The sequence below is a fragment of the Macaca fascicularis genome, chromosome 11 (genome assembly GCF_037993035.2).
Source record: "Macaca fascicularis isolate 582-1 chromosome 11, T2T-MFA8v1.1".
NCBI lineage: Eukaryota > Metazoa > Chordata > Mammalia > Primates > Cercopithecidae > Macaca > Macaca fascicularis.
The window spans coordinates 86,635,634-86,649,751 of record NC_088385.1 but is presented as its reverse complement, the minus strand read 5'-3'; the positions used below and the strand labels follow the sequence as shown (position 1 = coordinate 86,649,751).

Here is a 14,118-nt window from a genome sequence, read left to right as displayed (position 1 = left end):
TGGTTAGAACACTAGATGATGGTAAGAGAGAAAGACTATAGATGAAGTTAAAAATGCACTGAGACCAAGTCATAAAAGGCTTTGTCTTCTATACTAAAGAGCTTGAGCTTTGTCTTACAGAAGCAGCCACTGACAAATTTTATATAGAGAAATGACATCATATTTTATTTTTTCCGATTCAGCAGTAGATTGGGGGATGAATTAGAAGGGACTAAAGACTGAATGAGTTAAGGGCCAGTAGTAGTAGTCAAAGTGTGAGACATAAGCTATGAACTAGGATAGTGATAGGGGCCATTTAAAAGACAGTCTAGAAGTGGCAACTCAAAATCTGTTAACTAATAGGATGGTGTATTAGTCAGGCTCCTCCATAGAGACAAGCCTGTAGGATGTATGGAAGGGGATTTATTAGGAGCAACTGACACAGAATCACTGCAAAGTCCCACAATAGGTCACCTGCAAAATGAAGAACCAGAGAAGCTGATAATGTGGCTGGCTCAAAGCTAGTAGTGTGTCTTCAGTCCAAGTTCAAAGCCCTAGAAGCTGGGAAACTGACACGGCAGTCCCTGTCAGGCCTGACAATCCCCCCAAGGAGCCACTGGTGCAAGTCCCAGAGTCCAAAAGTTGAAGAACCTGTAGTCTGATATCCAAAAGCAGGAGAGAAAAAGGTATCCTCCTCCTGAAGGGAGAGAAGAGAGCAAGCAGAGAGAGCAAATCCTCCTTTTTCAGCCCATTTCTCCCAGCTGATTGGATTGTTTCTGTGCACATTGAGGGATGGGTCTTCCTCTCCCAGGCCACTGACTCCCATGTCAGTCCTCTCTGGAAACACCCTCAAATGCACCCAGAGACAGTGCTTCACCAGCCATCTAGGCATCTCTTGACACAATTAACAATCACAGATGGGGTGAGAGTAAGGTAAAGGGAGAAATTCAGATGACTTTCATGTTGCTAGGTAAGTGAGAGCACTTAGTATAGGAAAACAAGACAGGCAGCAAATAGAACAGTTGGAGAAAAATTAGGTTAAGATTTTAGCATTGCATTTGAGATGCCCATGGCATAATATTTTATTGTTTCCCTAGTTCGCTATGCTACAGGCTTAGATATCCAACTGATTACTTGATGTCTCTGATGAGATATTTGTTAGGCATCTTAAACTTCACATTTCTGAAATTGAAGCTTTAATTTTTTCAGTTACTCAGACTGAAAACCTCTGATTGATTCTCAACCTCTCTTTTTCTTCTGTATCCAAACTAATTCAAATTCTCTTAGTATGCCTTGAAAAACCCAGAATTCAACCACTTTACTATCTTCGCTACTACCACCCTTGTTCAAGTTAACATCATTAATTGCCTAGATTATTGCAGTAGCCTCCAAGTGAGTATCTCAATATCTACTCAACTTTTCATCCTAAGTGATCCTTTTAAATTAAGTTAGATCATGTCACCACGCTCACTGTCCTTACTACTCTGTAGAGACCCTGTCCTTCTAAACAGAACATTCCTAGGAGGCTCCCACTTTAGAGCCTACTGATACTTCCCTCTGCCTGGAATGTTCTCCCAGTCATATGGCTGTCACTCACTTTATTTCTTGTTGTAAAGTCATCAAAGAAGCTATTTTTTACCAACCTATATAAAATAACACCCCTTCTCATTACCGTTTCTGTTTCCTTTTCTGGCTTTATTTTTCTTCACAAATGAATCATCTTCTGCCATATAATAAGTTCACGTCTATACCGGTAGCATCTAATGATGTACCTGGCAAAATAGTAGGTGCTCAGTATGTATTAAATGAGTGGATGGATGAATGAAAAATCTTGACCAAACAGTTGTGTACATGGATGTGGATTATAGGAGAATCTTAGCTGAGGAAATGTGTGTGTGTGTTCTTGTTTTATATTTGTTCATTCATTCTTCATTTAGTGAACATTTAGTAATCTCCCTGTACTTTGCTTTTTTTTTTTTTTTTTTTTAATTTGCTTTTTCTTTCAAGCAAAGTCTCACTCTGTTGCCCAGGCTGGAGTACAGTGGCATGATCTTGGCTCACTGCATCCTCCATCTCCTGGGCTTTTTTTTTTTTTTTTTTTTGTATTTTTGGTAGAGACGGGATTTCACCATGTTGGCCAGGCTGGTCTTGAACTGCTGACCTCAAATGATCTGCCCATCTCACCCTTTCAAAGTGCTGGGATTACAAGTGTGAGCCAACGCTCCTGGCTCTGATCTCCCTTTACTTTGTATCAGGTACTCTACCAGACAGTGGGGATGAAAGATAAAAAGACTCATAGACTTGTGGAGTAAGGCAGATTGTAAATGCATTGTGGTGTGGGCTGTTTATTAAATAGCAAGTAGTCGAAGCCATAAGACCACATGAAATCATTCAAGAATTTCAAGAGTATCTTTAATTTTTTTTCCAAGGTGTTGAGCTCTTTGAAGGTAGGAATTAGAGGGTCCTATTCATTTTTGTATTCTTCCCTTTTTTTGTTTGTTTTTTGAGACAGGGTGTTGCTCTCACCCAGGCTGGAGTGCAGTGGCATGATCATGGCTCACTGCGCCTTGACCTCCTGGATCAAGCAATCCTTCCACCTCAGCCTCCCAAGTAGCTGGGATTATAGGTGTGAGCCACCTTGTCTGGCCTCTTTCCACTTTTATCACCTCAACCTAGGGTAGTGCTTAGAGTAAGTGCTTTTAAATGAATGAACATTTATATAACTTACTAAAATTTTGAAAATAATTTTAATGGTATGAAGAATGTACTATGTTGGAAAAGGAAATGAAAGGAGTTTGCTAGAGAAATAATCTATTTTAAAGTACAATATATTTTAGATGAAGACAGGACCTCCAAGTTGAAGCATTCAGTAAACATTTGTACCTGCTAGGCTAGATTTCATAGAACAGATCAAAACAGTAGATAGAAATTTGAAACTTATTCATTATAATTGTTAAAAAAGAATTTTAGCCCAAAGGATGCTTATATCTTAGGAAATGTTCAAATTTTAAAAAACAAGAATAATCAGAAAGGAAAAATAGATCAAAATAGTATTGTGGAGCAAAAAAATAATAATAAGTAGAGAAAGTTAATAAAATGTCTACAATATCCCACATTTTTTAGTTTAACCAACTTGTTTTAAGCAGCCAATTTTAAAAATACATATATACTTTCACTTTTAATTTTATTTAAACTTGACATGTTTTGGACAATTTTATTTCCCAACATGGAACAGTTTTTATTAAGCAAAAATAAAAGCAATTATTTTCATTTTATCAGGGGTTGATATAGAAGCAGCTCGAAAGGAAGAAGAACGGATCATGCTTAGAGATGCCAGGCAGTGGCTAAATAGTGGTCATATAAATGATGTCCGGCATGCAAAATCTGGAGGTACAGCACTCCACGTTGCAGCTGCTAAAGGCTATACGGAAGTTTTAAAGTAAGTACTGTTTTTTACAGAGTTGTTTTTCTACTTTAGTTTGTCTTCTTTATTCATTGGTCCTTTTCTTAAAATACCTGCAAATGTTATTTTGAAGCAATATAAAAGAGTTCTTTAATGCCTGTTTTCAGGAAGAAAGAGAACAACTACTTTGAATATGATTGCTTTTGTTCTAAAATTCTTTCAACTCTCTAGTTTTGATTATTACTATTTTTTTTATCAGTTGTGATTTTCCAGTAAGTTGAATTTAAGCATCACTCAACTATTATCTGTTACCTTTTGGCCTAGTAAATCACTACAGAGAGTCATTTTGAGGTTCCAGATTGATAACTGGTTCATGAGTCTAAGAACAATGTCCTGTGAACATGCCATCAATTTTGAAAGCTTCATTCCTGCAGAATATTTATTTACATGTAATTTATCTTAAATACAGTTTCCTTTTTTACTACATGAACACTGGAACTTAGTACTATTAGCACACTATAAAATACTAAGCCATAAGCAACTTTGATTCTATAAGGCTGTATATTGTTTAGCAAATTTGCTTGGAACAAAGCTTCATGTCGCAATAATATTTTTACTTCTGCCGTACAAATGTTGGCAGCTATATGAAGAAAATTATTCAGTGTATTATTCAATATATGAAATTATTCTTATATTTATGTGAAAGGAAGACCAGCTCTTAGCAAAATCTACAGCACCTTTTATTAATATATTGATTCTAATTCACTTGAACTTCTAATATCAGTCTTTCTTATTCCCACTCATTACTAAAAGCAGTAAAGAATATATGACTCACCTTTCCCAAGTTTCCTCCTCTTGGGTGACAGGCTCAGGCAGTTTTCCCACCTCAGCCTCTCTCGTAGCTGGGACTACAAGCATGTGCCACTATGCCCACTTAGTTTTCCTATTTTTTGTAGAGACAAGGTTCCACCATGTTGCCCAGGCTGGTCTTGAACTCCTGGGCTCAAGTGATCTGTCTGCCTCAGCCTCTCAAAGTGTTGGGATTACAGACGTGAGCCATCACTGCCCAGCCTCCTCTTTTCAATCTCTATTCAACTTCAATAATTTAGGCCTTTTTCCTAAGAATACTATGGCATTGTTGCCTTTTAATTAGTTTTCTTGTCCACCTGTTTCTCTGTAATCGAAAACTTTCGAGAGTTGCCAACAGCATTTTTTTTTTTTTTTTGAGAATAGAAAGTATTAAAGAGGATTACATAAAGGTAAGAATTGTTTCTTAAAGCAATTTTTTCTGTAGACGTATATATGAGTACTGGGTTATATTGCAAAATAGGTTTCTGGACGGCTTGCAAATGATCTTTGTAGTTAGGTTATCCAAGGTCCCCAAATCCTTTATTAGTTCTTAGTGGAGATCAGGATAAATTTTAAACTCCTCAACTTAGCGTGTAGATTCTTCATTATCTGGCCACCGTCTTCCCTTTTAAGCTAAGCTACCATCATTGCCCCAAAGTATGAATTGTGCCAGTTATATATATCTATTGAAGTTCTTTCATGATGTCTTTAATGCCTTCCCTTGTTTCTGTCTAGATGCTTTTATTCACCATCTCTTCAACTTGGAGGCAAATTCTGCTCAATCCTTTGAATTAGTTAAAGGCCTTTAAGCATATGAAAAAAAATGATCAACTTCATTCATAATTAAGTGCAAATAAAGCTACAGTGAGTTACACTTTTACATCTGTCAGTGGCAAAGATCAAAACATTTGACATCCTGTTGGCAGGGTGTAGGAAAAGGCACTCTCACTAGTAGAAATGACAATTGAGCAAATTCAATCAAAGTAACAGTTGTTCTTTAGTTCCCTGATTCTACCTCTAGGAATTTGTTTTTTACAGATATTGCCACTCACATAGGAAGTAAGAAAATCTGCTAGCAGCATTGTTTATAATAGGAATAAGAGAATGGTTTAATAAATTATGGTATATGCTTTCACTGGCATATTCTGCATTAAAACAAGAATGAGAAATCTCCTTACATATTGTTATAGAAAGAACACTAGGATATATTACGAAATGTCAAAATCAAGGATCCAAGTATGTATCATTTGTATTTATTGTAAAAAAAAATTAAAATTGTATTTGCTTATATATGCATGAAATCATTCTGTAAGGATCCAATAAAAATTAATAGTATGGTTATTTTGAGGAAGGGCAAACTAGTTGGCTAAAGGTCAGCAGTGAGAGAATGATGTCCCTATGTATCCTTTTATTCTTCTTTTTTTAAAACTTTGTGAACATATTACTTATGAAAGTTAATTAAAACAAATACCAAATGAAAATCAGTAGAAAAGATCTGTTTCAAATGCGAACTTCTTCACATTTTCTCTCCCTCCCAAACACACACAACTCCTTACAATTTGATTTTGATGCTTTTCAGTTTTGTACTCCCATTGCATGTCTATTCACAGAACCTATCCATGACAGTTGGTTGTTGTTTCGCGTCCATTAAAAGCTCCTTGAATATAGATACTGTCTTCTTTTTCATGTTGAAAAAATTTATCTACCTCTTTTTTCTCGCCACACAGACTTCTAAGTACTTAAAAATGTTGCTTAGCATATTTAACATTATTATAGTTCATATTTCCTAATGAGGAGCAGCATTTTTCTCTTATATTCCAGTATTGTTTCTGCCTCTATTAATAAGGTTTCTGGTAATATATGTCAGTAGAGATATTTCTTTGGACTTAGATCTTTCAGCTTTTCTTTAGATCATGGCTCTTAAATGTTGGTCTGCAGGCAAGTGACAGGCAATGATAAGAGATTCATATGGGGAACTTATTAAGAATATAGATTAGCAGGGCCCATCTCTCCATATGCTGATTAATTGAGTAGTACTGGGGTGAGCTGGGGAATCTATTTTTAAAAAACAAGCCCTTAAGATGGTTCCGTTATGGAAGCAGGATTAGAAACAGCTGTATTAGATATTGTTAGGAAATACCAGATTTGTTCTTAAATAAATGAAAGGGGATTATACATTAGCTGTCACTACCACCTCCTGTAGGTAAAAAGAAAGTCCTTCTCAAGCTCAACATCTTGCAAAGTAAGGTAAAGGTTAACTAGATTTCATGAATTGTATTTAGTGTTCGTTCGCCTGTTTGTGTGGGGCTATGCTATGTGCAGTTTATAGACCCATCTTTGCTCTCTGTGAGCTTAATGTCTAAATAAAATAAAGGTTGCTGTCAATATGTAGTTAGAAGGGCATACTAACATAATTTATGCAACTCTTTGCATTGTATTAAAATGTGTTTCTGTTTTAGCTTGTTGATGATTGGAGTATCTGCTTTCTACTGCTCAGAAAAATAGATCCAACTCCTTGGAATATGTTTTTTGCTTTGTTTTGTTCTTAAAAGATTGTCATTTTCCTTTGAAAATTTTCAGCTCCTGAATTTCAAGGCAACAGAAACATTACAAAACAAGTTTCTTTGATTCCAGTATATTCTTAGAACACATTTAGCCCGAGATTATACATTATTTGGAAACCTGAAGATGATAGTTCCCACAATAAATCAGTTTTACATACAAAGTGATTAATCAGTTTTTGATTTTACATTGAAAAATTATGGGCTTTTCTGTGAAAATTTAACTTACAAGTCATATTAACAAGAATTAATCAGTGTCACACCAAACCATAAGACTTAGAGTCATTAGGAATTAATTAAAACTGCATTATTATGGCAATGACTCAAGATCCTCTTTTTCCGAGTTTTTTCTGAGAAATACTTTGTATTTGCCATAGTTAATTCATTGAGGGGGAAGGATGTGAATTCTGAAAAGAAATTAATTGAAAATTGTAGTTAAATTGCATGGTAGAAAGCTTTTGATCATGATCGTTTATTTCTAGATTTTAATGATTGTCTAATTCACTGTAATTTCTTTAGACTTTTAATACAGGCAGGCTATGATGTTAATATTAAAGACTATGATGGCTGGACACCTCTTCATGCTGCAGCTCATTGGGGTAAAGAAGAAGCATGTCGAATTTTAGTGGACAATCTATGTGATATGGAGATGGTCAACAAAGTGGTAGGCCTTTTAAAAGTATTTTAATATTTTAACTTTTAGAAATACAGTTTTATAAACTATATTTAGAAATATAATCTCAAAAGGTTATAAGGATTACCTTATATAATTATATTTTTATCAACTGCATAAAACTTTTTTTAGCCAACTGACTTACTAATTAATGGTTTAAGTCTTTTCAGCTACCATATGAGATAGTTCTGGCCTTGTGCTGCAAAGAAAGAAGTATTACTCTTTCAGTAGTCAGATTGCCATACATGTAGAGTAGATTTGGATACTTGCATTGATACTATGTTCTTAGGAGTTCAGAAGCTTAGAAAATGTTGCATTCTTATGTGAATGTTTTCTGCCTCCCCTTTGAGTTGGAACACATGTAGAAGTGTGGTTCTAATTCTTTAGCTGATGGTCTTTTAGCTTGCTTATAGAGTTCTCTAAGTGACATGAATAATGAGGTCTTACAGCAGGTAATGACAGTAAACACTATAAAGTTTTATGCTGAAGGGGATCATTGAGATGCAACATCATCTAGTCTTCTAGTTTTGTAGATGAGAAAGTAGTTCTGTTGAGTGAGGTAAATTATATACTTAATACCACAGTTAGGTAGAAGGAGGGAGGGAGATAATGTCATACAAGTGTTTTTCACGAAATCATGAAAAGATTCAGGTTATCAAGTTTCTTGTTAAACTAGACTTCTCTACTCCTTTGTAGATACTATCAGTCAATAACCAGTCACCAGTATTCCTGCTAGTCACTTCCCACTCTGTGTTGGTAGATAATAAGTATCATGGAGAACTCAAAACATGTCTCCTCTAGTGAGTTTAATTACTTTTCCATAGAATGTTCCTTGTATATTGCATTTCGTAGGAAAATATCATAGGTTATGTAGCAGAGAGTCATAAAATGATCTCATCTTTATTCAAAATAGGACCATCTAATTCTTTTGCTGTTTTTGGAGTAGAGTTCTAAATAACTTACTTTCATTAACTGATTTAAATATATATTTTATATAAGAAATGTGCAGGCATGAAAATCATAGGAATTGGTAGAAGTCTTAAGGAAAGTAAAAAAATTTGGGAGAATGATTGGTTTATACTTATATACAAATACAAAAATCTTTGGGTTGAATTTTTAGTTAAAACTTTCAATAATTTACTTTCTCTGTTGTTTTGTAATCAGCATTAGAAGACAAATAAATATTGATACTATTTAAGTAAAAGGCCAGCTAATTTTAGCTTTGCAAGTCATGTTACCTCTCTTTTCATGTAGAAATTCCCCTTCAGAACTTTTTTCTGAAAAGATTAGCGGATACCTGTTAGCCTCTGAACTCTGGTCTGCATTCTTCTCTCCCAAACAGTGATTTTTTATCACATGTCCATTCATATGGGCAGTGCTGATAATTGGTTCATTTAGTAACAGTAGCCTCCGGATAAGAACTAGATGAGAGAAGCTTATTAATTGAAATGGTTTCCAAAAAGGATCATTTCACTTACAAGTTTAAACATGGTGTGTTTCCCCTACTGAATCAGTATTCTAGTGAAACATAGACAATATAGAGTATGTATGAGAAAAATTATTTTATTTGCATCTGGCCAACAATTATCTAATTCCTGTGCCATACAGATCATAATTTTGCTATCAGAGAAGGAGTGCATATAAAATTATTGTGCCTTGTATCCTTTTTAAAAAAATTAATAGCAGCTCCTCTGTCACTCTAAATTTTATTTACTCTCATCTGTCATTTGATATTTCAGTAGATCTTTATGTGATCTTAAAAGAATTGTGAGCCAGGCCTTGTGGTGTGCGCCTGTAATCCCAGCTATGTGGGAGGCTGAGGTAGAAGGATCGCTTGAGTACAGAAGTTCAGGGCTGCAGTGAGTCCATAATTGTGCCACTGCACAGCAGTGGGCAACAGAAGGAGACCCTGCTAAAAAAAAAAACAAACAAACAAAGACACAATTGTGCCTCATATTTACATAAAATTTAAAGATTTTCAGCCTTTTTTACACATATGCAATTCTTTTAACAACCCTGTGAAATTAAGGGTTTTTTGGATTCAGGAACATGATCAGAAAAGTCAAGTAATTTTCCTAAAGCCCTGATAATTGTTTTTTCTTTTTATTCTGCTAAGCTCCTCTATAACTTCTTTTCGTTTTAGTTTCCTCATCTTTTATTTTTCAAGATACTATTAAGCTGTAAAAATATAAATTTTAATAAAAATATTATTTTTCTTTTAAAAGTCAAGACTTTAAAGACTGCTTTTTATAATGAGCAGCTACATAATGTCTATGGCATTCTAAAGGAGTTTGTGCCATAAATATATCCAAACACAAGCCTTTTTTTTTTTCATTTGAGAAGTTCTATTTTACGACTTTGATTTTTAAAAGTTTAATCATAACTTTGCATGTATGAATTAGACTGTTTTTATTGTCTACATTTTAAAATGTCATACATCATGTTCAATCAAAATAAATTACTTTGTCTTAATTATGTAAGCCTGCCTATATGAATTTATATTGTCATTTGATACCTTCCTTAGTACTTACAGATTGAAGGTTATTACTAAATTGTTTTAAAAAATGATATTAAAGATGTGCACCTAAGGTACTACCAGAGTTTAGATGAATTCTTCAGTAATAGAAAACACTATTTGGGAAAATGATGTATAATATAGTCAGTGTAGCAAATCATATAGAAAATCTGAAACCCTTCCTAAAAATATTTAGAGATTTCAGTCTCATTTCTTTAAATTATTTGTAAACTGTAATACATATTTACTGTCATTTTAATTCATTATTATAGATTATGTGATACAGACCTTAAATATAAGGTTATTTGCTTTCTTAGTTTATTAAGAAACTTTACTAGAATGTAAAGTTTTACTAGAATGTATCTAAATATTGTTCTTTATTGACTAGAATGCTTTTCTGGTTGGAATTCTCTTACTGAATACAATGGCTAGCAAACAAGTTTTTAGATTAATATAACTGTCATTATAAAGATTTAAATGAATGACAAAGCTATTTCTGCTATTAATGGACACAAGGATGTTTTTACCCTAATTCCATCTGCATTTATTTTTATTTTTGATAAAGGCAAAATGACACATTAGAGTAGTAGAGACCTAAATTGTATTCCCACTTTCTCTTAATGATCTGTATGACCTTGGGCAAATACCATGCACTCAGACTGAGTTTCTTCATCTGTACAGTGAGAATCATTCTAATACTTGTCCCAGCTACATTATTCGTTGTTGTGAAGATGAAGAGGTTGTACCTAAAAAAACAATTTGGTTAGAATAAGTGAGTAAAGAAAAATGAAGAAACTGTGAAGTTAGACTTACAATGTCTCCAGTGTGTTTGTGACTCTTAATAGATGTATTGGACTCATTTTTTTTTAAGCAGTTATTTTTAAGATAGTTCTCTTGATAGAGTTCTTACGTTCTCATAGCTCAGCATTGTGTCCTCATTTGTTGCCTGGTTGCTTTGAGTGGCACTGCTTATATACTATAATGTGTTTATACTCTATCAGTGAAGCACAGTAGCCTTATAGTAGTTAAGAACCAAATAATGTTTATAACTTCACGACTGTTAGCTTTATAACTGTGCTACAGATTGTTTAAAGAGCATGTTTAAGTTGCTGAGTTAAGTTGATGAGGGTGCTTTTTTTGAAAGTAGAAATTCTTATAGCCCACGTTTTACTCTAGTTTTGATTCTGTATCAGCTGCTGTTTGCAAAGTAGACTCATTTATCAAGGGAGAGAGTGAAAATAAAGGTTAGTAGCGTGATCCAATTTCTTACTCTTAAAGAGGAGAGTTCCTTGGTTATTAAAGTGACCCCATTGCATTTAACTGCTACAAAAATTTAATTACAGTTCAGACATTTCAAGGTGGGATAGTTCATTCATGAGAAGGGTTGGTAATGCTTAATATGATATTTAAAAATAAGTCAGTGAATTATTTCCACATAACATAATCTTAAACACGGTTTACATTAAATGTATAGCATTATTAACATTTTAGAACTGATTATATAAAGCATATGATATAGCAAAACTAGAATTAACATGTATTTCTAATTTAAAGGGCACCTTAAGTTTTGAGCCAGTTATTTGATTTCAGAACTATTTATTCTTCAGGAATTTAAATCTTGGCTTCTATTTCCCAAGATTGAAATGGGAGGAAAGTTTATTAAAACTAAAACTTTTTATCTTGGACTGAGTGGGAAAGGATAGATTGTCTCTTAAATTCCTACTGGAAAGACTTTCTAGCAAGAAAAGGCAAGTATGATAAGTATTTTTGAATCTTGTAAATTTATATACATACTCACCTATTTTGAAAAAGCAGTATTTTATATACTTTTAAGATATACTTCATAGGGCTGAGCACAGTGGCTCTTACCTATAATCCCAGCACTTTGGGAAGTGGAGGTCGGCCTGAGCCCTCGAGTTCAAAACCAGCCTGGGCAACATGGTGAAACTACATCTCTACAAAAAAATACAAAAACTAGTCAGGCATGGAGGTGTGCATCTGTGGTCCCAGCTACTCAGGAGGCTGAAGTGGGAGGATCACCTGAGCTCCAGGAGACTGAGGCTGCAGTGAGCCACGGTCATGCCAGTGTCCTCCAATCTTGGCAACAGAGCAAGATCCTATCTCAAAAAAAAAAATACCTTTCATAGACAATAGCTTTTTATTTTATTAACAGACAATGGGAAAACTAGCTCAGATATTGGCTAACTTACAGTTTGTTTTATAGTGTTTGGAAATTAGCTCCTTTCTGAATAGATGTTAACATCCTGATGTTGGTACAGAAACAAGGGTTGTTGTTGGTTTCTAAACGGAAAAATTAATGTGATTTTAGAAGCCATTATTTCTTATCCATTCTTATGTCGTTGTGGATATAGGAATACTGTTAAGAAATTTGAACTTTCAGAATTAGATTTTTTGTTGCTAAAAACATTTTTTTTCTGTGAAAGGATCATGTACTGGATAACATAAAGAAGACTGTATTCTAAATAATGAACTTGTAAGCGTCCTGGAAACTTGTCCAGTAGGGCTATTATAAGGACTAATGCAGGCAGCAGGAAATATTCTTACTATGTTTAGTCAGCAGCTCTTTGAAATTTTCTCTTTCACAGTGAATTAAAATAGATTGACATATGTTCATCTGGACTAATTTTTAAAATTAAGCCATACCTGTGGCTGGCTGCATGTTAAACAGCTTAAATATATGTATTTTTTAATTTTATTACTCTACCAAGAATTTAAGTTGTAGGATGTCATCAAAAAGAAAAAGGCCTCAAAAGGTTAAATTACCCAGTAATTTCGCCCTTAACTGGATGTTGAAGAAAATGAAAACAGATGTCCACACAAAAAGTTGTACATGAATGCTCATAGCAGCATTATTCATCATAGGCAAAAAAAAAAAAAAAAAACAGATGTCCACCTGATGACTAGATTAGCAGACCGTATATGTCATGCAATGGAATATTATTCATCAAAAGAAATGAAGTGACACATGCTATAACATGGATGAACCTTGAAAACATGTTGAGTGAAAGAAGCCAGTCACAAAGAACCATATATTGTATGATTCCACTTACATGAAATGTCTAGCATAGGCAGATCTATAGAGAGAGAAAGTAGATTAGTGGTTGCCTTGGGCTGGATGCAGACAGTGATTACTAAAGGGTATGTTCCTACTTGTTAGGGTGATAAAAATGTTTGAAATTGATTATTTTGATAGTTGTACAACTCTGAATATCCATAAAACCATTGAATCGTACACTTTAAATGAGTGATTTGTTTGGTATATGAATTATATCTCGATAAAGCTGTTACCAAAAAAATAAGGGGAGATATTCACAGCTTCTGTCTCACATAAATTTCATGTACATTGCCTTAGAGTTGTATGTTTTTACAGTAGTTGTTGTATCATTTATAACCACTGTAAAAAATGTTATCCAACTTCTTTATATAAAATTATACAGAATTACTGAAGACATTTTATGATTTATTGACTTTTGACCATCACTGCCCACCCCTTGTTTCCTACCTAGGGCCAGACAGCCTTTGATGTAGCAGATGAAGACATTTTAGGATATTTAGAAGAGTTGCAAAAGAAACAAAATCTGGTATGTTTGATGACTGTCTAATAATTGTCTGTATTACATAATTATCTTAGTAACTTTGAATTTGAGACAATTACAAAAGTTTTCATGTGATGTTTTGTACTTTTTGGTTTTAAGATATCCTTAAGTTTCACTAAATGATAGTGAAAGAGAATAAAGGGTAGTGATATTTAACTTTTTATGTTGCTTATCCCCATTTCTATTTCCTCCCCTTCTCAAAAGGAATACTTATATATGTCCTCAAGAATAACATGTTTTTACAATTTCATTAGAGGGTTTTACTTAAAAGATGGAGTCTATAAAATCTCATATATCCAATAGCAGGTCCAATAGCAAGGAGTTATGTCACCTGAAACAGTTTTGTTTTGTTTTTTTTGGAGATGGAGTCTCACTCTGTCCCAGGCTAGAGTGCAGTGGCGTGATCTCAACTCACTAGAATGTCTGCCTCCTGGGTTCAAGCAATTCTCCTGCCTCAGCTTCCTGAGTAGCTCAGACTACATAGTACGCCAGCATGCCCGGCTAATTTTTTGTATTTTAAT

General features: G+C 34.1%; 1 protein-coding gene across 21 annotated transcripts in view; it reads left to right on the top strand.

Moving 5' to 3' along the window:
* The window catches only part of PPP1R12A (protein phosphatase 1 regulatory subunit 12A), a 161,906-nt gene that overhangs the window by 99,310 nt on the left and 48,478 nt on the right, over positions 1-14,118 (top strand). For all 21 annotated transcript variants that reach the window (XM_005571627.4, XM_074007474.1, XM_074007479.1 and 18 more), the window contains exons 4-6: positions 3,259-3,418; positions 7,312-7,456; positions 13,508-13,582. In XM_005571627.4, the coding sequence (XP_005571684.1) occupies positions 3,259-3,418; positions 7,312-7,456; positions 13,508-13,582 (380 nt within the window). The remainder of the gene's footprint in view (positions 1-3,258; positions 3,419-7,311; positions 7,457-13,507; positions 13,583-14,118) is intronic.